Source organism: Cataglyphis hispanica, chromosome 2, assembly GCF_021464435.1.
Source record: "Cataglyphis hispanica isolate Lineage 1 chromosome 2, ULB_Chis1_1.0, whole genome shotgun sequence".
Taxonomy (NCBI): domain Eukaryota; kingdom Metazoa; phylum Arthropoda; class Insecta; order Hymenoptera; family Formicidae; genus Cataglyphis; species Cataglyphis hispanica.
This window is the reverse complement of record NC_065955.1, coordinates 14,080,914-14,108,095: the sequence shown is the minus strand read 5'-3', so window position 1 is coordinate 14,108,095 and position 27,182 is coordinate 14,080,914. Positions and strand designations below refer to the sequence as shown.

At 28.6% G+C, this 27,182-nt stretch overlaps 1 protein-coding gene across 1 annotated transcript in view; it reads left to right on the top strand.

The window, feature by feature from the left end:
* The window catches only part of LOC126856757 (uncharacterized), a 265,099-nt gene that overhangs the window by 209,461 nt on the left and 28,456 nt on the right, over positions 1-27,182 (top strand). Inside the window, exons 8-9 of the mRNA XM_050605575.1 lie at positions 10,732-10,900; positions 13,425-13,579. Of these exons, the coding sequence (XP_050461532.1) occupies positions 10,732-10,900; positions 13,425-13,579 (324 nt within the window). The remainder of the gene's footprint in view (positions 1-10,731; positions 10,901-13,424; positions 13,580-27,182) is intronic.

The window sequence follows — 27,182 nt, the reverse complement described above, 5'->3', positions numbered from 1 at the left end:
ACATCGTTCATTGTTCCGCTTCCGTGTATGTACGGGGATGAAATTACTTTCTGCCCTTTTGCTAAAATACTCTGAAAATCATCGACGCGTTCCGCCTTTTCTCTTAGATCCTCTTGCGCGCGAGGCATATCGCATAACGAGCTCAACGTTGGAGGATAGTTTGAACAGAGCCCAACGCAACACAGACACGAAGTTTTAATCCATTATATCTCAAAATTAAACACAGTATTGCCAAGAAGGGGAGTCAATTGTTGAAAGACTTCTTGAAAGAACGAAATACTTCCTATGAGCATTTTCTCTCGACGAATCACGAGATTGCCGAGATATTTCGGATTAAATAATGATGGATTCTCCTTGAAATATATAAATTATATATTTATCCATATAATTTGAATAATATTTTAGAATAATATTGACATTTCTGAACTTTTGATAGTCTCGTTAGCTTGTTGCATACAAGTTAAATGTCCAAAAAGAACAGATTGCACAGCAAATACGCGTTTCATTATGAATTGGAGCTGTAATCTATTATACTTTAAAATTAAATAAAGGATTACCAGAAGAGCAAAGAATACAGTCGAGGAGAACAAAATATTCTTACCGATTATTATAGACATAATGGATTTAATTTTGATTACATTGTTAATAATATCACATTAAGCAATATTAAGTACTTGTAAATAAATTTTCAAAATTTCTATAAAATATTAACATGTGTAGTTTTGTAATATAGTTCTAGTTACAATAAGTATCGCATATATTATTAATTTTTTTTACATATTTCTTTTTTAATTGACAAAAAAAATTTGTAACTTTATGTATTGTGTAATATAAAAAAAAAAGAAATTTTTAAATAAAAAATGTATGCATACATACACACAAAATATATATATCAAAATACACATATACATGTGTATTAAAATATATGGCATATGGAATTATCGATTTCCTCTTGAATTTTATCGAAAATTGAATGAATCTAAAAAGACCCTTAAAATTGTATATCTGAATATCTTGTTTGTCGAAAGTCCAAGATAATGATGAAAATGGAAAAATGTTTTTGGATGCTTCTTAGTTCGCTTGAAAGGTGAGCTCAAAAGAAAAATTTCTCAACATTCTGCCGTTTCGCGAATTAAGTTTTATGCGAGTTGGTTTTAACGCGGGAATATGATCTGTTTTTACAGTTGGCTAAATAAGCTACGGCTGCGAGAACAAAGTCTTGCGACGCGCGAAATGGCTCTTATTAAGGAACACGCAAACAAAGGTTTATAATAAAGTAGAGTGTCATATATTTTTCTTGAGCTTATGTTTCGCATAGACAGACAAAGAAATCAGGGGATTAGAAAATCAGCAAACGAAAGAAAGCTGTCGCATAATAAACATAAGGATGTTGATAATAAAAACGCATTAATCTTAAATTATTGTAAATATAGCATTATATTAAATTTCAAAATATATTTAATTTTAATTATATTATTAAATTATTATTTTAATTATATTATTATTAAATTGTATTATTTTTTACGATCTTATTTTGACACATTTAAGACATAATATTTACTGTACATTTTATTTTTATTTATTTAAAGATAATGTAAATTCTTCAATTAAATGTTTTCATATTTCATATTTAAAAGTTGCAATAAGCTAATCATTCCATTCCAGAAAATTTTGTAAAACAAAAAGTAAATCTATATAATATATATTTTATAACATAATAAATTTTAGAAGATACTGATTCATTACGTTAGAGCTCTGACTACTCCGTTATCTTCTAAATAATTTCTTTATATAATCTTTTATCGGTAAATTGAAGAAAAGGTAGAATATTAAGGGGAAAAGGAGAATTCCACTTCGCGAGCGTTTGAAGGAGAACGAAATTTAATCGAGATATAGCGGACACGATCGGAGAAGCACTTGTGGAACGATTGCTTCGCGTCGCGCTGCATTTTAATACGAATCGTGTTTGAACGGTTAATTTCAAATAGAACGAAGATGTCGCGAACGAGAGACGATCAGGAGAAGCAATCATCGGAGCGTGGCACAAAAATGACAACTTTTACCTCGTTGAGCGCTATTGGTTTCAGCCATTGGAATATTTCTCTGTTCTCTTCGTGTAGTACGAATGATATCAAGCTTGACTAAACTTTATTTGAAGATTTTGCGCTTCTTGTATTGAACGATCTTATCAAAATACAAGGCATACTCTATAATCTCTATAATTTCTATTTGCAGTACTTAATTGAAATCGATATTTTTAATTAATTTTAATTTTCACATGATATTATAGAATTTATTACTATCAAAAGCGGAAAAATTTTAATAAATTAAGTATTTGGAATATTTATAAATGGAACCTAAAGTGTATTTTTATGATAATTTTACATTAATTTTTTATTAAACTGATGCTTAATCACCAAACTATTTAATACAAATTTTAATTTTGCAAATATTAATTTTTTTCAATTTTTAATAAAATATTTTTTTTTTTTTTTAAATTAAGACAAGTTTTGCGAAATATTTTTGATAAATCGGTAATGTAATTCAAAAATAAAAGCATAAAATAAAATACTTTACCAAGTTTTGCGCTTTATATGTATATTACATAGTTGACATAGCCGAAATGTTTCTAAAATATACGATCAATTGTGAAGAGGTAGATACATCATGTTAGCTACCCATCGATCATCGATATGATTAATATTAACATTGAACAGGTATTCATCTGATTTCATTTATTATGTCACGAAAGGCGCAATGATATTTATGACACGTGTCTTTTTATCAAATGATTTATTACATTATTTATTAAAAGTAATTTGTTTTTGCAAGAAAATATCTTATAAAAGGATTCTCTTTCTCAACAAATTTCTTATACTTGACTTTTTTTTAGAATTATTTTACGATGAGTTACACGATTTGTACGATGAATGTTTACTCATCTTTGCTTCGAAAGAGATTTTTAGCAAAATTAGATCTTTTTCACGTTGCAAAGTTAATTTTTACGCAATTTTTTTTTTTCAATTAAACAAACAATGTCTAAAATAAAATAAGGCAAACAATTTTGCTAATACCGCTCTTTAATTATAATTAAAGATTTACTTATTTATTTTATATTTAATATATAAATTCACATCTCTGTGAATTATATGATAAATCGATAAAACGTAGCTCGCCCCCAATAATACGAATGAATGTTCATATTTTATAAATATTGATTTTAATTTAATTAAAAGAACATGAATATTTAATAATTTTTTATGTTTATAATTTGACTTAATTATCCTTCTTCAATTTCTTAGTTTTATTTATTAGTTTCTTTATCATATATTTATTTATTTATTAGTATTCAGTTTTCTAGTTACATCTTATAGTCACATTTATTTTTTAACATTCTATTAAGAATATTTGTTTAAATTATCTTTTCACATAAAAACTATTTTCACATATTTTGGGTTTCTGTTAATTATTTCTAAGCAAAATTATATATTTTTATTTAAAAGTGTTTCAACATAAAAAATAGACGACAATGTAATCATTATTTAATTATTGGCATTTAAAAAACATTTTTTCTTGTATATTGAAAAAAGAAAACAATTATTTAAAAAATCTTGTGTAACACGCAATATAATTTCTATATGTATTTAATTTAATTACAGTTGAATTGCAGAAGTAATGCTTGCTGACATTTAATTCGGCGAATCCGATCGAGTGTTCAAGAATCATTCAGACAGAAATACTGAAAAATCCATAAAATATTACTTAGTAATAATCGGAAAATATTGAATTGATGCTTGAAGGGCGCGGTATTTCATAATTTCCACTTCGCCTGATACACGCAGCAAATACAAAAAGAAGAGTCGCGCGAATATATGCGCCAGATGTGCAATCAATCTGGCAAAATCTATTTCATGAATTGCGGCGTGGATTTAATCACATTGAAGGCGCGAATAAAGACTGCCGAAATTATTAATGCCATTTGGCATTTATTCTGCGATTTAACATACATCCTCCATTGTTGGAATAACACTCTCTCTCTCTCTCTCTCTCTCTCTCTCTCATTCAAAATAAAAATCTTGATTTTATTTAACTAGAATAAAAGACAACTGCGTGGTAAATATTCTTCTTGCTTTTGCACTTTATTTTAAGTTTATAAAAATTTCAAAAATTGTTTTAAATTTTGTAATGAGCATTTAAAGTATCATTAAATCAACACTCTTTATATATATATCTGAAATAAGTAAAATAATCTTTCTAATAAATAAGGATTTACGAATTTAAAAAAGCTTAAACTTCTTACGCCTAATCTAAGCCAACACAAAAATATATGAAAGGCATCTCAAGGATCTCATCAGAAGATTATGACGTCTTCTAGATTCTCATGTTTGAGATGCAAAGTTCCGGATAAAGAGCGAACTTTAATGCGCTGGCGGCTGCATCTCCCTAAACGTCCCCTTGAAATCTGCTCCACCCTAACCATGAGGGATTTTAATAAGCGGCGCGTGAACTCGTGGGAACGAAAAAGTGGCAAAGTTCGAACGCGGACGGTGGATCGAAGTCGCGCGGAATCGCGGAATCCAATTTAAATAATACTATCCTTCCGGCAACTTCGACTTCGGCATTTCCTCTGGGGAGAGCAAGCGACCGATTGCGTTCGTCGCCCTTTCCTCTCTAACCAGTTGTCCCAAAGGAGCTTAAAAAATGATCCGCCAAAAGAAATTACGAACGCTTGCGCAGTTTCTTCCACGGATCTCTCTTTTCCCCGCTTTCTTACTCTCTCTCTCTCTCTCTCTTTCTTTCTCTCTCCAATCTTTTTCTCCCTCAATTCCGTTCGGGACTGGATTAAATTCTCTATCGAATTCCGCAGCGTCTGTTCTCATCGGAAGAGAAGATATGCCCGAAAACGTTCACGATGTGCGGACCAAGAGCTGTCGATATTCCGCAAAGCTTCTAACGTCGAATAAGTTAGAAAACGCCGGGTGTTAGCTCAGCCAGATGTTATGTAATTACGTAAACTTTAAAAAAAAAGGTGCTACGACTGACCGCGAACATCGGCGAGTGAAAATGACAGCCGTCGTTTGCACGGAGACCTATTTACTAAACCGAAGCGGAGCCTGGTATGCGAGAGTTAATTAACAACTCGAAAATTAGATTTTCGCATTTAATGTATAAATCGAAAATGTGATTACTTGTCCATCACTCCGTTGTGCTTGGAAAAAAATGTTGCACATAATATTGCATGTAGTATACGTAATCATACTATAATCATCGAAGTAGATGTTATTTTTTTGCTTGATCTTTTCATCTTATTTTTATTTTATTATAATTTATCCGTTATTTTTATGCCAAGAGATTGAGAAATCTATTAATATGATTAATATTTTTTTAAGATGCAATCAAATGTTCTTCTAAATGATTAGTACAAGACATCAATTGTTAGTACATTTAATATCAATATTATTTTTATGTCAATTAAAAATGATTACTGTGTACAAAAGAGAGAGAGAGAGAGAGAGAAAATATTGATATTAATTGTGAAATAAATTTGTGAAATAAAATTGTCAATAAATGTTTTACACGAGAAGAAATATAATTAAAGCAGAATTGGCAGAAATTTTCGACGATCGTATCTATAATAATTATTTATTCGCCAATACGTGATCAATCAGGTGTGGAATTTTGATAAGTCCTCGTGGCATGATGAATTGTCTGTCCCGCCCATTTAAGTGATCTATCCATGTACCTTATTAAGCGAGGACACCTACTGTGTCTCCCAGTGATATTCGCACCGAATGTGCCCATTGTTCATCAAACGTATTTTGCAATAACGTGTTTTCCCAAAATAGTTATTCATTATCATTTCATGAGAATTTTTCGTTTTAATACTTTTTAATAAAAAAAAAATTTTTGATATTTTTAAATTAATAAATTATTTATACATCTAATTTTACTTATATATGTATATATATATATATATATATATATATATATATATATATATGCATTTATGTGTTTTAGAAAAATACATTTGATTAGTGAAAACGCAATTTAAAAGATATTTAAATTAATAACTTTAATAATAAAATTATGTAATAAAATTGATATTTTTATATTTATTTATTTTAAGATCTAAAGATATGTAAATACTTAAATTTTTGTCTCTCGTGATTTTCTAAGTATATAAAATTTTTATAGATTTTTATATACGATAGAAAAAAGCTGTCTAAAAATAATTGTTTGCTCATTATTTATTAAATAGCCAATTGAATAAACCTCTCGGTAAATCAATACTTTCAAAGTTATGTGCGAAAAACACTCCCATTGTAAAGTTCAGCTGATCTTTAAAGAGCGTATGCATCAGACGAGTAAAACACATTCCTGAGTCCCTTTAACTTTCAAATTCTCGCTTTTACCGACACAAAAGCACTCCTATATTGAACCGAGCTTCCTGCTTGACAGCTTCATTTCATCCTAAGTGGTTTCGCCGTGTCGTCATCCCCTCTATATCGCGGACATTAATCAAGAGATTGCTCGAGTGTTTCAGCAAGTACATTGAAAGCATCCTACTGTAACTTGTATTTACATAACAGATACAATCGTATTAAGTTATCTTCATCTGATAAGCGACTCATTCATGTAGAACTTTGAATGTCGGATTATTCATGCCACTGATTTGTTTGCATCATTGCCACTGATTTATTCATCGAATCATTGCTTTACCTTTTTCATAATTCAATTGACATCAATAATATGGCGTAGTAATATAGAAAAAATGTGTAAAATTAAGGATTTCTTGAATTAATTAAATCGGAATATTTCTAATAAAAGAAAAATATTGTGTTACGTATTCAAAGACTTCCGTCCATTTAAATGCAGAAGAAAAAATTTGTTGGAATTTTTTCACGGTTTTTTATTGCAAAATTATTAATATTACGAAGAATTGTCGTAAGATTTTTTTTTTTTTAATATCCATTAAAATTCTTCGTATTGGCTATCTCTGACAAATATTGTATAATCAATTTCAGATTCTCGAATTTATGTAATTATGTAAAGAATTTAACGAACAATTTCGTATTTTGAAATAATTATTTTAGTTAAATTTTTTTAATATTAAATATAATTTTTTACGCATGTAATATAATTTATTGTGTTGAAATAATTTATAATGTATTGTGTTGAAAAATTTCACACATAGACAAGAGACAAGAAGGATTACTTTATACGAGAGGTCTAATGAAATGTGCTTATAAAACGCTGATATATATTTTATAAATAAGATATATATATATATATATATATATATATATATATATCTTAAAATTTCTAAAAATATATATTTTTAAAAAATATATATATATATATCTTAAAATTTTTTAAAATAAATTTATTAATTTAAAAATATATGTATCTAAAATATAAACTTAAATTAATAAATTTATTTAAAATGTAGCAAAAACTTAATTAAATAAACTAACAATACACAAATAATCACTAAATAAATTAGAAAGATATAAAAAATGTTAAAATTATCTCACTTCTAAATATATTTAAAATTTTTCATTGCTTTGAAAGTGTTGAAATTTTAAGTCATTAATTTTTTAAACATTCTTAGAATATAAGACGAGTTGTAATTTTATTATTATCATTCAAGCGTCATATGTATAATGCCGTCAATTGCCACTCATAGCATGTAACTTATAGGAATAAATAATATATAGAGGGGACAAAAACGGTCGGAGAAGGCACGAGAAAGATATCGAGCGAGTGGTATCATAAAATTTGCATAGCAGCCGACTTGAGAATCGTTGTTGGACGGTTTGTACTGAATTTTAACAACTCGCTCGCTCGCTATTCTTTCGTTTGCGAGACTCTATTTTCACAAACTTGTAGATCTTGCGTGCGCAAACGCCAAGAGAAAAGCCGGACCGGCGCACGTATTTCCGAGATGCGTTTTACGCATCTGGTCACGAACAATCCGTTTTCGATTTCCTCACTTGAAAAAGCGCACGCGAGCGAACATCCCGTGCAGCGGTAGAGAGAGAAAGAGAAAGAGAGAGAGAGAGAGAGAGCATTTTGTCGACAGCTTTCATCGATATGGATGATACGACGTGACCGCAAGTCAATGCGTTTTGTTTTTGTCTAACTGAAGCAAAACTAGGTAATTTCAGGTGTTGACTTTATAGTCTTTTTATTTTTCGAATCAAGGATACGAGAGACAAGTATGGTTGCGGTGAAGTCTTCTTTATGTTTTTTTTTGCTGACGTTTGTGTGAGCAAGCATATACGTTACATTTTTATTCTACATCTGTTTCGACATTTTTGGCATGTATTTTATATTGCCATTTGAACCAAAAATATTATTGAATCCTGCACTTACGTTATTCTACCGACATTTTCGGGAAAAATAAAAATAGCAGTACTGAATTATTAAAAATATTCAAAATAATTCTTTATTAAAACCGGATTGTCTGGTTATACGATTTGCCTAAAATAAATGAAAAAACTGCATTACAAAAATAAAATAATAGAAAAAAAATCACAAGAGTTTAATATATAATGTTCAAAATTTTTAAATATTTCTTTAAGTATTTAATATTCATCAAATGAGTGATAACATTTTAATTCTATTATTCTCAGAATTAAAAAATTTGTGGAAATATAAAGATTACTTTTGTTCTTTTCTAGCTGCACATGCTGCGTATTTTAATAATTAACAATAAGTATAAAATACAAATCATCCTTTTTGTTTAACAGAATATTTTGTTCTTACAAAAACCGAATATTTATAACAAAAACTTTTAAAGAAAAATAAACAGTATTTCTGAGCTAATTTTTTTTCTTTGATATTTCTGCAATTTTGTAATATTTTATGACGTATTAAACATGCAGAAATGACGATACAACTTTATCATTATTATGAGATATATTAGGTGGCGACTTAATGGAATTTCTTAGAATCGATAATGAATTATATTAAGAAAGATATTATATAATATATAAGATAATTTATATGTTATAAGAAATTTATACATTATAAGAAATTTATACATTATAAGAAATTATATATTATAAAATTATATATTATAAAATTATATATTATAAAATTATATATTATAAAATTATATATATATATATATTATATATTATATATTATATATTATGTATTATATATTATATAAAATATATTATGTATTATATATTATATATTAAATATTATATATTATATATTATATATTATATATTATATATTATATATTATATATTATATATTATATATTATATATTATATATTATATATTATATATTATATATTATAAAAAATTTATATATTATAAGAAATTAAATTTGGTAATAGTCTCGTAGATTTTAAGAACATGCATAGAGTCACTAGACATAGTACTTATGACGTAAACAAACAACTTTTGTTGATATATTATATAAATAATATTACATAAAATTCAATAATGTTGGTCCAGAATTTTTCAGATCTTTTTTAATGGATAATACTAAAGAGAAAAAGTATAGTGAGTAGCACAAAAGTATAGAAACATAACAATCATTCGTACAATAATATCATACAATGTAATACGCAAGCATGTATGTAACGCAATTTCTGACATCGCATATTAGGCAGAGCTCCCCTGAGAATATATTTTAGTGTGATAAATTAATAAGCAGTGAAGTTTACATGTTAATATCCATAAAAAAAAAGACTACATCAGCATAAGGACATAACGTTTTCCGCAAGGATGCCGCTTATCTTAACGATGGCCATTGATGTGTCTGCGGTACGCAATTTTATGATAAATTGTGCCAACAATGAGGCAAAAGATGTAATTCCTTCTCCTCCGAATTCCCGAGCGTATGATAATCTAATCGTGTAAGTTGGGAAAGTAAATCATATGACACAGGTCAAGTACACTGTGTGCTAGATGTGAACAACAAGTCAATGTATACCGTATAGCCCGTACAAAATCAAAAAGATGGATGTGGTCAAAGTAGTAAAATTTATTCGTCCACCTGGAAGAAATAAGATTACATTTCTGCTTGTACAATGAAGTCATTCCTTTGTAGTGATGATGGGCGTGTGATCTACCTAAGATCTATAAGGCCAATTGTTCCCTGAGAATAATCGTTTCCATTATAAATAGCTCTCTTCATTCCTTTGCAGCCTTCTTGCATGCCATCTTCAACAATATTTCAAAAGTCGAAGCTATATTTTTAACAGCTTTAAACTCGTTGAGAAATTAAGATCCAGGATAATCGATGACTAGTGTCAGCTTGCTTTTTTAAATGTCATCTCTCTTTTTATCAACGTACTATTAGATTAAAAGGATGGATAAACATTACATAAGTAGTTCTATTAACATTTCTTATGTGAAATTCCTCGCAAATGTTTGTCTTTATTGAATTCAACGTTTTTTTTAAATTCAGCAGGATCTTTAAACAGACTTGGACAGACCAATAGATTTCATTTTATATTTAACTTATTCGAGTTTTAATTATATACGGAATATATATTGATCAGAATACATATTGATAAAAAAAATATATATTACTAATAATACATAAACATTATTTACTAATAAACAATCATGTTTTTGTTGTTTTATTTTTTTATTATGCAAATGTTTTATTTGAAATGTAATCTTTTAATTAATGCTCACAAGAGCATTTCGAGAAAATCTAAACACTGCTGTTTGTGCACACGTATTCTATATTTGTGTTGCAGCACCAACTCTCACGATCAGCGACGATTCCGGGCGTATAGTTTCCAAAGAGAGACATTTGAAAGCGGGCAGTGTTCTCAGACTTAGATGTGAGGCGAGGAACGTGCTAGAATCCTTGAACGAATCTGTCGTATGGACCAGGGGAGACGAAACGCTCACTGAGGACATTAGGTAAGTATTCGCAAAGTGAACTATTGTTCATCCTACATTATAAAGTTTCTGTTATCTACAATTTAGACGCGACAGTTGCAATCGCTTTCCATAAATCATTTTCCGAAAACCAACCGGTGACGAATTTTATCTCTATAGACCTATTTGCAAATTCAATTTTTCTCTACATATTTTTTTTTTTTTTGCATGATATGTATATAATAAAATATATACATTTGTACAATACATTTTGGAGAGATTGTACAAATACAGTAAATATTTCTGCCGGAATTATTTAAAGAGCTAAAAAATTCTGCATATGTAGAAGTCTCTGAGATTAAATTCAATGTCTTTTATAACTGTGACGCTTTAGATCTGGTTGTCTAGTTGATTTAACATAAATAATTATTATTGAAAAAAAAAATTAACGATATTGTGCCGCAATATTTCTTAATCGATTACGAGGCTGTGCAAAAAAACGGAAAGAAACGCTTTTTCATCCCGTAGCTTTTTCATCCCGTTCTGGCGTGAAACAGGATTTTAATTAAATTATTGCGACAAAGATGGAATACGTAAGTGCCATGAGATTTGCTTGAAATTTACATTCCCGAAAAGAGCGAAGATTTCTTCTTCCACTGTGTCCTCGATTTTCCTCTCTCCGCTTTTCGCTCTTTTTGGACGATGATACCTGGGATATCTCTCGTGTAAGTATTATTCTCGTACGTGAATCGATAAAGGATCGTACGCTCATTCTTAGTCATAGTTTTTAATACATATGTATAGAAATTTTCTGGCATATCTACATTTGTATGTGTAAGTGAATATAAAGTTCTTTTGTAATGTAATTTGAAACAAAAAATGATAAATATCGAAAAATTTTTATTTATGCACTAAAAATAATAGTTTCTATATATTTTGTATTAAAAATTCAAAACAATATAATATAGCATTAAAATACATGTTTTGATAAATAGTACTACAATTTCTCTCACATATAGATAAGACTATTTTTAATATCGATGTCTCTTTGATGTCAAATTTATGAAGGAAAATATAATATGTACATATATTGGATATTAAAATGAAATTGAGGACTTATAGAATAGATAATAATAACTAATAGCGTATTCGATTTGTTGACTTTACCCGACTCTGGGTCGAGTCGAGTCAGATGTCAAGTTCGATTTGAAACTCAATGACTCTAAACTATCATGGCGGAAAGCGGTTTATGACTGGTTTCGTGATTCATAACCTTCATCAAAGAGTTTTTACCATTATTATTTGTCATATTTTTATTATTACTACTTATTCTTTTTTTTATTTTATATAATATAAATTTACATTTCTATGATGATGATGATCAAGAATAATGTTAAAGACTCTTTGATAGAGGTTATGAATCACAAAACCAATCATAAACTACTTTCCTCCATGATAGTTTAGAGTCATTGAGTTTTAAATCGAACTTGAGATCTGACTCGACTCGACCAAGAGTTGATAGAGTCAAATCGAATACGCTATATGTCAAGCAAAAAAAATACTTAATGAAAAACATAAATCGAGTAATTAGTTCTATCAGAATTAAAAGTGATATTTTTGTTGTAAATCAAATAATTTGTTTGTTTTATTTATCTCAACGTAAAGAAAAGATTATTTTATATATTTTTATTATGAGATTTTATTTATTTCTGTTGTTTGTAGGCTCATTTTGTTAAACAAATTAAATAAGATTTTCAATGAAAATGTGGACTGGATAAAATGAATCAATTGTCATTCCAATCTCACGAAAGAAAACGAATAGAAAGTCTGTATCTCTCATTTAGTTATCTATTAAAATAAAATATAATAATCTAAAATATAAACGAAATAATGTACAATCAAATAATGTATTCGCTCGTAATAAATTCTCCATCCAGTTCCGAAACGAGCTTCTTAATTAAATCGATAGACAAGGTCTGGTCGAGATTGACATAAGCGAGACTAGAGAGGAATTTCTCCAACAACATTCTATGTCCTCTCGACGAAATCACCTCCTTTTCTCTTCTTTCTAACCACTCGATAAAATAAATGTACAGAGTGTCTCAGGTTTCTCGCCATTTCTTTCCATTTATTAATGAAAGTTGACTTTATAAATAAGAAACTAAAAATTAAAAATTATCAGAAATTAAACTTACAAGTGCAAGAAAAAATATTAAAATCTGAATCCTTATTTAATTTGAAATACAAAACTGTAAGTAGAACCTTTATACAACTTGAAGCTTAGTTAAAGAGACCAATATAATTTTAATTTGATTATCAAAAGACATATAATGTTGCTAAATCATTTACAAAAAATTTGACAAGATTTTAATTCAAGGATTCACGAGAAGAATATTTAAAATTTCATTTTAAGATTCGAAATGAGACCAAATCAAATTTTTATGCTATGAAAAATTCCACTCCAGATTGCTCGAAGAAGAATACACAAAGACAAGACTCGTACATATAGAGTTTCGATCGCGATATGTGAACTGGACAGAAACTCACGTCTCGATCTCGTTTTCAGCGAGAACAGAACGACGGAGATCTCGGCGGGCAAGGAGGTCCTCGTGATTGTCAGTACTCTCATCGTGGAGAGGGCCAGTCCAAGACACGCCGGCAACTATAGCTGCGTGGTGCCTGGCAAAGCCAAGACCACCGTCGCGGTCCACGTTCTCAACGGTGAGTATGCCCTTTACGTGGACACTTCTGCCGCAGCCTCTCGTTATATAGCTTTTCTCTCTCTCTCTCTCTCTCTCTCTCTCTCTCTCTCTCTCTCTCTCACTTGTTCTGCGAGGAGGAGGAGGTGGACAATTTTGCCGGCATGTCGATAGTTACTTATCAAAGCTGAGCAAAGTTTCCCTCCATAATTGGGAGACTTCGAATCGTCATGCGCAATATGGTTTAACAATTTTGAAAGTTGAGTCGCAACTGGATGCCGTTCTCTTTCCATCTTCGAGCCCGTTTCTGCGATTTCCTCCCATAGCGATTTCCGCTCCGCGATCGGAGCGCGAATCTTATACGCGCAGAACTGCATCTCTAAGCTTAAACGAACGATTACGCGAAGCTACGTACGTCAAGTTTTGTCGGAAATTGAAGTTACTTCAGCTTTTAAAAGTGACTTTGACTGCACGCTAGGGAAATATATATATATATATATATATATATATATATATATATATATATATAGCAATAAATTTTGTGTATAATATACCCGCTTGGGATTTAAATGGAAAATTGTAGAATACAGCTCTGCTAAAAGACTATATTTTGCCATTAAAATTTATAGGGAACTCGAGTTACCTTCGAAGACGAAAATAATTTCAACATTTTCTTTTTTCTCCTCACATATATGCATATATTTTCTCTTACAATTAATTGAAGCTTCGATAAAGGAAACGAGCACTTTCTCCTCAAATGTTTCAAATTTTTTTTACGCGAACGTTCCGCACGAATATCCTCTCGTTGCTTAATGCTTTTTTTTTTCACAGTGGGTTAAAACGAAGGCAGAGCAAGTTCCCACGACGACCCTAGTAGTTACTTATCAAACTTGAATGGACTTGCTCGTCGCGAGAGTCGACGGGAATACGAAACGAGATATAAATCGCAGGGGATTCGCACGGTGATTATTCACAGTTGAGCTGCGCGTTTTTTCGCTTGCCATCATCCGGATACGGCTAACCGCATGAAACATAAGCGAGCAACATTCAGCGACGACCGCCTCTCTCTCTCTCTCTCTCTCTCTCTCTCTCTCTCTCTCTCCAGCAATGTAGAATGTTAATGTCGCTGTAGCTCTTCATTATAGAGGGTCGTGCGCGACCCTCCGCCGGCATTTCCGAAAATTTGCGAGAAAGCTTAATTTATTCCGGCCAACCGCGTTCGCGTGATAGGAAAATATTGTGCGTTTTATCACGCGTACTGCCGCCAGGAAACGCCGTTTTTCGCACTTCTTTACTTGACCTAACGACGAAATGGGTATCCCGAATATTCTGTCACGCGTTTCGAAAAATGATGCAGGGCAGGATTTTTTGTTTATTATTATACATATCGGGTTTCATGACACTTTTAATTAGTGTCTTTTTTTCCAGTTTTCGCGATGCACATAACACAGAAAAGAAATAAGTGGGATAAAACAATTTTTTTAATAAGTTTCATTTGGCACGATTACGATAACTACGGCCCCCTATTTGAAGGGTCGTCTCTGAAGGCATTTTTGACGAGGAAAAATAGTAAAAAAAAAATTTATATATATATATATATGTATATATGTATATATAAGATTAAGATAGGTATTATTATTGAAATTTGTTGTTAAATTTTATATATTTTTATATATTTTAATAACAGTAATAATATATAGAAGAATAATAATAAATAAATTTATTGTTAAGAAACATTATTGTTAAATTACAGACTTATTTTTTTTACTATTTTTCTCGTGTTCCTCGTCAAAAATGTCTTCAGAAACAACCTTTCAAATAAGGGCTGTAGTTATCGTAATCATCCCAATCATTTTTCTAATAAAAAATATATTTTCGATATCTTCTATAAACATTCTATTAATTTATATCAATCCCATTATCAAGAATTAGAAACGAGACATCTATTTGTGGAAGGATAACAGATGTGGCAAAGCAACATTAGCGACGAAAAAGAAATCTCATTTCTCTCGATGTTCAAAGAAAATTCTGAAGAACAAGAAAAACCACTCGCGCGAATCTATAGTGATATATGTCATAAAATAAGTTGTTAATTATATATCTAGGGCCTGCGATGTGTAATAAGATTGAGACGAAAAGACGATGAAGAAATTCCTCGTAGAGCGGACATCTTTTCCGGCGAGCATCGGTAAGACGAGAAACTCCTCTTTATCCCATAATACGCTTAGCAGATGTATCGAAAACTCGGCGAGAAACCCGGAGGGAAAGAAGAGATCGTATTTTCTCTCTCTCTCTCTCTCTCTCTTTCACTCTCTCTTTCTCTCTTTTTTACGCAAAGGGGCGACATTATCCATTCAATGGCTCACGCATGATGTCGTACTCGGCCGGATCACGCTCGATTGCCCTTATTTTAGGGTACCTAATCATGCGTATGCTGTGACACGTGCAGAAAAAAAGGAAGAGAATAATCCTTGTTGTTAGTCCACTGAGTGCCCAAATTAAATCACAATTAGAATTAGAATTTTTTGCAAGAAATGCATCAAATGATTATCGCGAACACAAAGAGATATGATTTTCATCATTTAAAGGAAAATTATAACGAGTTAAGACAATGAATCTTGATTACATGTATTAAAAATGCGCTTGTAATGAAACAGCATTTCAGGGGATATACATATTAGATGTAAATACACAGAAATTCTTATCGATATAAAAAAGTGATCTTGCAAGTTTTTAGATAGAATCCAATAATAGCATCTTGAAAATTTGTTTCCACTCTTAAGGATGTATGTGACATATATCGAAATACTAATAAAAGCATTAAAATTTCATTCAGATTTTTCTACTATTTCTTCTGAATATTTGTGCAAAAACTAAGCACAATTCTCTTAATGGTTTGGAAGTTATTTAAATTTAAAGTTACTATTGATTCTTATGGAAAATCGCCTATTGTAGTACTTATTGACAAATTTGACAAAAAAAAAATATTACCAATGAAATGAAAATTTTTACATATATTAAGGAAATTCTAATAAATATTTGTGCAAAACTTGATTTAGATCCACTAATTCGTTTAAAAGTTATTTACTAAAAATTGTAGAAAAATATTATCTGTCTCTTTTTCTTTTTCTGCAAATTACTCGTTTTTCATTGTTTTTTGTAGTTGATTTCAGAGGATATGCAAAAGTTTTTGCCATAAATTAGGAAAAATATTAATTACAACTATTTTCTTTTACAAAGACGTCAAAATCCATATTATTTTGTGATACTTTAATTTTTTTCATAACTCGAATTTACTTTTTTAATTTTTCAAACAGTATTAATGTAAGAAACATGTTTTTTTTTAATTTTGACAATTTTTTGCTACTATTGTACATCCAGAACATCCTTAAAAAAGACATTTTAAATCGATACTTGCAAATATTGTTGCTTCTTTTCCTCGATGTTAACTGATTATCTCAATACTACGTATGTTACTTCATATCAATAAAAGCCTGTCATGGCTGCGTATTTGACAATTCAAATATTAGGTATATGTGTATAATTTTGATTTAATTAATTTTGAAAAAACATGTAATTAGAGTTATACATATTATTATATTACATATAATTAATTTTATAAATAGATGTGTGTAAGTGAAAAATTAATTAACGCTATTAATGATTAAAACTCCATGGATTTGATTAAAACTACCACAAAGTTGGAACTATAGAAAAATAAAATAATTATAACAGAATAGATTTTCGCGTTTTGGACATCATAATTTTTCGTATGTTATATAAAGATATATCCAAGCATTAAATAAGTATGAATAAGTAGAAATATGGATAAATAATTTTTTTTCGTATTTTCGACTTTTTTGACTTTTTAATTAAAGTCTTGTGTAGCACGTCACGAAATATAAAAAAAATTCTTAATCTTTACTATTAATTTTTACTTTCCAACCAATATCGCAAAAGATATCTCGATTTTTCGTATAATATTTTGCAAAAATCTGACCTATTATCGAGCAATTATGTTGACATGAAAGAATTATTTAATGAATGCTGCTAATAATTCAAACTCTATAAAAATAAAGGATTACAAAACTATAGGACTAACCTATAAGAAAATTATAATAGAATAAATTTATGTTTCTCAGAAATAAATTTTTTGTACGTCATATCACGTATCAAGATATATCTAAAAGTTCCGAGAGGGGTATGGAAATATTTTGGAGCCTCTTTTTCTCTATTCTCTCGATTACTATCTCTTTTGCTTCTATGTTATTTAAAAATATTAATATAATAAATATATAACAATTATGGTATCTCTCTTAATCTGATTCTTCCCCTTCGACCTGCATGGGTGAGCCTATCGGTAACTATTAGCGTTTTCAAGAGAAACGGGTTTGATCATTTTGAACGATTAAAAACCAATTTGCCATGAATATATGTTCAACCAAAAATAGATTTTGAAAGAATTTGATTAATATAAGTATATATAAGACATTAATAATAATATAAAGTTCACGCTCTGTTTTTTACGCTATTTTGACTTTTTTGCCCTGATTAATCATCAAACGCTTACTTGAAATATTTCATTGATCAATCTAATAATTCAAATACTTTTAATAATCAAGACGGAAGATATGACGTCGTTAATCGGTCTCAAAACAATCTCAAACTTGCTTCACTCGAAATCGTTATATGTTACCGCCGGCATAGCTCTTAGGTTCATTAGAGTACTCGAACCTCCTCATCCGGCAAATGCCTTCGTTAAGGTGAAGATATTATCAAGGAGGAAAAATGTGTGAGGATAGGCTTTTTCTTCTTTTTCATTTCACGTGTGAGAATAGCCTTTTTTCTCTTTCTAATTTTTCAGAATAGGATTTTATTTATTTTATTTCTATTCTAATATAAACAAAATGATAAATATAATATACAAAATAAATTTATTAAATGTAATCTACACTGGTTTCCCTTTAAATAACGCATAAATCTTTCGCTTTTTACAAAATGTATTTAATGTGAAATTTAATACAAAATAATTTATTATACAAAATTACATGAAAATGTTCAAAATATGCCTATAATAAAAAATTTACTAAAAATTTTTAGAATAAACAAGGCTTTTTATTTATAGCAATTTATTACGCAATATTTATTATTAATAATTGAAATACAATAGAGCTTAATATTTTTATATGCATAAGAGCTTTATAGTTTTATTTAATGTGAATAATCACAACCAAAAGAGTCATTCATAAAATTATTAATCGTTTTTTAATTGTAAAAGAAAAAACCACTGGCACATTTTGCGCAGATTTTCAAAAAAGTAAACAAAGCTTCGATGTATATCAACGATTAAATTATAAAATAAATCGCGATTTAAAATTTCCGAGCAAATGCGACAAATAAATGAATCGATATTAGTAATTCAAATGCGATACGCGTAATTTTACGCGCGATATAATTACTATCATTTTATGCAAAGATATTTCGACAGATATTCGAAATGTAGTATCCACCGCTCGATTTATTTTTCGCGACTTTATACAAATGTCACGATCAACAATAAGGTATATATTCTATCTCGCGGATAATTATTTTAACAGAATAAAATAGGTCTTATAAGTTTTAAATATCGTTATAAAAAATCGCCATGTTTTCTAGAGAATAACAGACTAATGACTTTAACAAGACCCTTCCTCCGCCGAGTGACACGCTGATTAATATTCGACAAAGAGAAGTACGATTCTAAAGATGGCAGAACGACCAACATCTTATTTCTATATCTAAATTCTGCAAGATCAATTCGCGAAAAAAATTTAAGTGATCCATTGAACGTTAGAACCGCTGCAAGAGCGAACAAATTCCGGATCCTTCGGACTGCTCCCGATAACAATGATTTCGAATTAATGAATCAACGACAGTTATCATTTAACTTCATTTCACGAGATTGAAAATTGCGTAAAAAAAACATGTTCTTCTATTATTAAGAAATACAACTTTTTATTGAAAAATGAATTGACATGACAATTTTTTATGAAAATGTGGTTACGAACGACTATATTTATAGATAATAAAATATATGTATCTTTATTGTAGCTAGAAAGCTGTTAAATGTGCGAGTACAAATAATTCTCGGATACAAACTGTTCGAGACGAATCGAATCCGATAACAGCAAAATTTAAAGTATTTTAATTTAAATACTTTGCAAGATAAATCGATATAATTTCAAGTAATTAATAATTCTAAGTTATTTTTCTGTAACGTTTAAATAAATTAATTTGTCAATTTTTTACTATCAGGGTATCCATTTGATTTGTCTCGAAGTTTTTAAATAACCGCATATTTTACGTTATATTCATATACATATATAATTTCGTATATAATATTCAAAAAAATATAAAATTTGTTTAGGATGATATATAGGATAACATGTATTTTATTATATATATATATATATATATATATATATATATATATATATAGAATAATATATGTATCTAAAAACACTAATCCAGGACTGATGACCTAGAGTGGCGAAATGTCAACATCTGTAAATAGTTTCTTAAAAGAAAACCAAAAACTGGTCCCAAGTGTCTAAAAATAGTTTCTTCAAAGAAACCAAAAATTATATTAATTAATAGTTAATTATTAAAATATATTTGTTCGTAATTTTTTTTTATTAATAAAATCAACAAAAACGGACAAATTGATAGCAATTAGAAATTATTTAAAAAAGTATAAATTTATATACAATAGCTATATCCATGTTTAATCTACTGTTAAATCTTCCTTTTTTATATAAAAATAATAATATTAATAATATTAATAATGACAGAAAAACATTTTTAAAAAAATATATATATTGTTTAAATAAATTTCTCAATTTGACTTTAAAAAGGCGTGTGGCGTTCGTCGTTGTGTTATTACCAAAATTATTATTTTCAGGAACCGTCAAAAAAATCTAGAATTAATTCCAGTCCTGCAACAAAAATCCCCAATTTTCAATAGAACATCAACCTAGACATCGCGGATGGATCTTGGAAAAATCAACAAGAAATAATTATCCGCGATCGTTATAAAGATCGTTTTGACTACTTGCCGGTACGAATCAGACAATTTTATTAACGTTCATCTGACAAGAGGGACAGCAATCGCGTTCAAAAACAGAAAGAACGCGGAAAAATATAGTGCTCTGGAAGTGTAATTTATTAATTTATTTTACAAATATTTAGTTGCTATACGGAATTTGTAAATACATCAATCTCTAATTGAAAATAAATCATAAAATCATTAAATTTCGTGAACAAAAAGCAAATATATAATCGTTAATTTAACATCGAATCTTCATACTCTTTGATATTTTTAAAATTTTATAAATTTTATATGTATTAAAGAATTATGTATTTGTAAAATGTGTAAAATATATATATTTTGAAATACATATATATATATATATATATATATATATATATATATATAAAGTTTTTCGATTTTATGAACGACTCTTTGGTATGAAAATACACGCGGTTAAATTTATGCGAATAAAAATATTTTTGCAATACATGCTAGAAACAAATATATCGTATATGTTAATTGACCTTTCTACATATTGTCATTATACGTGTCTTTTTGGTAATTTTTCGTGTAATTTACAAATGAATGCATGTTTCATATAATTTACATACAATTATAATAAATTAACATAGTAAATTTTATATAATACAATTATACATATTTTATACATATTTTTTTCATATTATATATATTTATATCATTAATTACACGATATTTTTATAATATTTTTAACATAAAATATATATTACAACATATTATAATATTTAATGTTATTATAATTTATTATTTTAAATTTTTCTAAGAATAAATTTAAGTTAGATATTATTATTATGAATTGTAATTTTATTTCTAATTTTTTTTTTCATGCCCCTAACAATTCCTATAGCTCTAACAATCTTACTTGCTGACTCAACCAGCAGAAATCCAAGATTTGAAGAACATATACCTAACGGCGTGCTCTAACCGCGTACTCTAACCGCGTGCTCTAACCGCGTGTCTTACTCGCGTGGCCTGAATGCATCGTAGGCTGCTTCCGTTGGGCCAGTTGGACTTACCTTTCGTTGATCCTGGCCATATTGATTCTGGCTATATCTAGCCAGAGATGTATCTTCGACCTCTCATCAGAGATCGATGAAGGAAAAAAATTTCTTTCGTTGCCGACTAATTATTATCGCCAATACACGAGCATAATTTTATGCTCGTTTATGACATGACAGTTCGTCATGCATGGTTTTAATATAACTTTACTTTAATCAATCTAATGTCAAGTTATCAATAAAATTTAATAATTGATTGAATCTTTTTTATTTATTATTTATTATTTATTTTATTTTTATAAATTTTATTGATTATTTATTTATTTTATTTTATATATTTTTATAATTTTATTTAATTTTTATTTTATTAAAATTAAATATTATTACTTCAATCAATTAAATATTATTGTCAAATTATCCATGTGATACATAAATGTTTTATTCATTTTATTTTAATACAAATTACATATTATTATAAATATTATTATATTCATAATTAAATATTATTATAAATATTATTATAGTAAAACGATGCATGACAAACTGTCGAAGCTTTCATTGATCTGATAATAAAGATGGATGGACCATGAAAAATATTTTATATTTTTTTCAACGTTTTGTTTTAATTTATATTTTAAATTATGTTTCTAATATGTTTTAATGTATATTTAAATTTTAGTCTATTGAAAGTTATTTGATTTATTCTAGCCCATCCATTATGAGGCAACGGATCTTTTCACAATCTACAATCTACATTTGCATCTACAATATGTACGAATCCGTCACCTCAAAATAAAATAAAATTGACCACTCACCGGCACTGATGCGCAACAGCGGAGATTTGGTCTTGAGGCTGCGTTGTCTGCAACACACAAATATAAAATTCAAATTATAGCAACGCTTAAAATAATTAATATTTCAAAAAATTATTATTGTACGCATCGAATTTTATATCCGATGCGTATAATAATAAGAAGGTATATAAATATGATATAATTTTATAAATTCTAAAAAAGAAAACTATTTTAAATAAAAACTTTTATAGTATGAGTCTCTCTTGTTTAAACTATTCAAATAATGATCGAATCGAATTGTTGCATGTACAGGATTTACAATAATTAATAGAAAAATAATAATACTCACCCTTGGGTTGCTCCGCCGGTGCAGGATGCCTCTCCTAGGCCTCCTCCTCCTCTTAGGATGTTATAGGGGAGATCGTTAGATTGATCTATAACACAAATAGAATCAAACTGTAACAGCGCATAAAATAATTAATATTTCAAAAAATTTATTGTGCACATTAAATTTTATATTTGATGCATATAATAATAAAGAGATTAATAAAATAATTTTATAAATTTTGATAAAAGACACTAATAACTAACAATTTCATATAAAAGCTATAATTTAAAAATGGAAACTTTCACAAGATTATAACTTTTATATAAAAATCTTTTTCTCTCTTGTTTCTATCATATAAATAAAAAATTAAATTACGTAATTAATTACTCAATTTAAATTGCACGTATGTTATTAATATACAAATAACAATTTATTATTAATATTAGAAGGTCGTAAGGTTGATCTGCAACACAGAAAAAACCAAATTGTAGCAGCGCATAAAATAATATTTCAAAAAATTTATTGTACGCTTGAATTTTATATTTGATGCATGTAATAAACAAATTAATAAAATAATTTTATAAATTTTGAAAAAAGACTAATAATTAATAATTTCATATAAAAGCTATAATTTAAAAGTAAAAACCTTTTCCTCTAATTCTCTCTTATTTAAATCATATAATTACAAAATCAAATTATGCGATTGTTTAATTTAAATTGCACGTACCCAATTAATAAATAATTAATATACAAATAACAATGTACTTACCACAGGGGTGCCTCCACCGTTGCCTGATACCTCTCTTAGACCTCCTTCTCCTCTCAGATTGATTCACACGCGCGATACTTTAAACGGCACTCCCGCACATTCTTTTGAATATTTGTGCAAAAACTAAGCATAATTTTTTTAATGGTTTGGAAATTATTTAAATTTAAAGTTACTATTGATTCTTATGAAAAATCGCCTATTGTAGAACTTATTGACAAATTTGACAAAGAAAAAATATTACCAATAAAATAAAAATTTTCACATATATTGAGGAAATTCTACTAAATATTGCAAAACTTGATTTAGATCCACTAATTCGTTTAAAAGTTATTTACTGAAAATTGTAGAAAAATATTATCTGTCTCTTTTTCTCTTTCTGCAAATTACTCGTTTTTTATTGTTTTTCGCAGTCGATTTCAGAGGATATTCACGATCAAAAGTTTTTGCCATAAATTAGGAAAAATATTAATTACAACTATTTTCTTTTACAAAGACCATATCAAAATCCATATTATTTTGTAATACTTTAATTTTCTTCATAACCTGAATTTATTTTTTTAATTTTTCAAACAGTATAAACGTAAGATGTTTTCTTTTTAATTTTGACAATTTTTTGCTACTATTGTACATCCAGAACATCCTTAAGCGAGTAAAGGAAGAAGACAAAATCGATTGATGAAATCGACGCTCAATTCTTGTAAAAAAATCGAACAATAAAGCATTGGATAAAATATAGTTAAACATCAAGTATTTTTAAAAAAATAATTATTTATAAAGAGAGAAAGAGAGAGAGAGAGAGAGAGAGAGAGAAAGATCGCGACGAAGCAATAATTCATTATTTTAATCATTTAATTCTTTATTAAATGTGTATGTTACACAAAATCGCGCTTCAAAATTTATTCTTTATGATATAATTACGTATTATTCAAAATTCAAAGTATGTGAAAGATAATTAATTATTTATTATATCAAATTATTTCCCGACACTTTTCGCGATCGCGTTGAGTAGAGAAATTTGATGGAGTGTCTCGCTTTCTACTTCCTTACTGTTCGAGTGTCGCCGTGAGAATAATAAAGCCATAAACCATAACACGTTAACAATAACGCCTAATAATGTTTACATCGTCAAGGCCATATAACATGTTATGTTTTGATAATTCGTTTGCCGAAATATTTTCCGTACTATGACGTATATACAAACGGAATATTAAATTATACATATATAAATATTCTAAATTATAAATCAATTATTAAACTAAAAATTAATATGTCACGGAGTTTATCGTTAATTACTCGGACCTGCGATTCAACTATTTTATTGCGCGACCCAAATCATATTTAGATCGTCAAAAAGTCGTACGATAAAACATTGGATAAAATATATTTAATTTTAAATATTTTTAAAGGAATAATTGTTACTTGGAAAGAAAGACAGAGGGGGGGGGAGAGGGAAAGGGGGAAGGGAAGGAGGGAGGAAAGGAGATGGAGAGAGAATTAATTAGATCAAATTATCTTCCGATCCTTCGTCGCGATCGCGTTTAGAAAAAGAATTTGACGGAGCGTCTCGAACTAACTATATCACTGTTCAAGTGTCGCCGTGCGAATGATAAGTGGGGAAGGAATTCGAAGGAACGTATCTCTCATTCCCACTATTACAATACTATTCAAGTGTCATTGTATAAATAATAACAAAGCCGTAAAACGTAAACAATAGCGTATGTTTACGTCGCGAAGGAATATAATGTTATTGTTAATTCGCTGCCGAAATATTTTCCATATTATAACGCATGTACAAACGAAATATTAAATTATACAAGAATTTTGAATTATAGATCAATTATTAAATTAACGATTAATATATCAGGAAGCGTATATCATTAATTATTCGGATCTGCGTATCGACTATTTTATTTCTCAATTCGAATTATGTTTAAATCATCGAAAAGTCGAACGCTAAAGCATTGGACAAAATATATTTAATTTTTAATATTTAAAAAAAAAATAACTGTTATTTAGAGAGAAAGAGACAGAGAATGAGGAGAGGGGAGGGGCGGGGAGGGAGATAGATAAATAAATAAATAGAGAGAGAGAGGGAATTAAGATAGAGAGAGAGAGAGAGAGAGAGAATTAATTATATCAAATTATTTTCCGATCCTTGTCGCAATCGCGTTTAGCAATTTGGGTAGCACACCATGATATAAAAGAAATTTTTATGCTCAAACCAATATTGCAAAAGATATTTTGCAATTTTTTTGTTATTTTTGTCTATTATTATTTATAAAAACTAAATTTTGTAATATTTTATATAACACACACACATACACACACGCGTGTAATATTTTAATAATTTGCTGTGCAGCCCTGATTAAGATATCTATTTTTAAAAAGGCATATTAAATCAATACAGGCAATATTATTACCTCTTTTTCGCGATGCTGATTGGTTATCTCGACGATGCACTAAACATTACTTTATATCAATAAAAGCTTGTCATAACGGAGCGACACATTTGATAGTTTAAATATTAAGTGGGTGTGTAATTTTTATTTAATTTATTTTGAGAAAGTAGAAAACTAGAATTAATATGTAAGTAATTATATACACATATACATAAAATAATGGCGCGCGCGTTTATAGTATTCTAGTTATATATATAAAAAAAAGAGAGTATCTTCTTATAGATTGTTCTACGGAGAGGATAGCGGATCATTGATCCCTGAGGCTTTTAGCCATAATCGGCAAGAAAAACAGAAGCAAAGAGAACAAACAACGCGGATCTTACAACATTGATTAAATATAATACACGATAAATATTTACAATACTATAATATTTGCAACATAAAAGTATTATTCTATAAAAAAAACTTGAACTACAAGAAAGTACAATGCAATCTTCACATAATATTTCTGACAAAGAATAAAGCTTTTAGTAGAAATAAAATTCAGAAATATTATTGTAAAAATATGCCTTTGTGATTTAAGAAAATAATACGCCGCTCATGAAAGCATTGGCAAGAAAAAAACCGAAGAAGAATAAGCATCTCGCACATCTTTTGGTTGTAAATAACGTACAAATATCTTTATTATAAAACACAGTGTCTTTTAAAAAATCATAATTTTTTTATTCGAGGTATGATTGCGCGCAAATGCATTCGAGGTAAAATCTTATTTTAAGAATAACGAGAAAAAGAATCCATTCTCTCTTAATTCACTTTATTGGAAAACCGAAGAACATTCAATGTTAACTACGAGAAAATGAAACGGGAGAGTAAAGTATGCAAGAAATTGCATCAGGAATATAGAATCATCGTCTGCATAAAAAAAAAGTTGTGCGAATTAGAAACGTGCACATTGCTTCCTCATAATTTCATTTCTTTTGCTCCATAAAATCAATAATCGTAATTATAAATACGTTCAAATTCAATATCAATTATCCTTTAATGATATTTCATTTATGTAAAAATATCTCAAAATTTGAGGAAGTTAGAGCAACCACGCTCTTTTTTAGAAAAATTCAAAATTTTATGAAAAAATGAACCTTTTTACTAATACTCATCAAATTTAATACCAACCATTTTTTAATGATACTCTATTTATATAAAAATATTTAGCTCGATATCTCAAAATT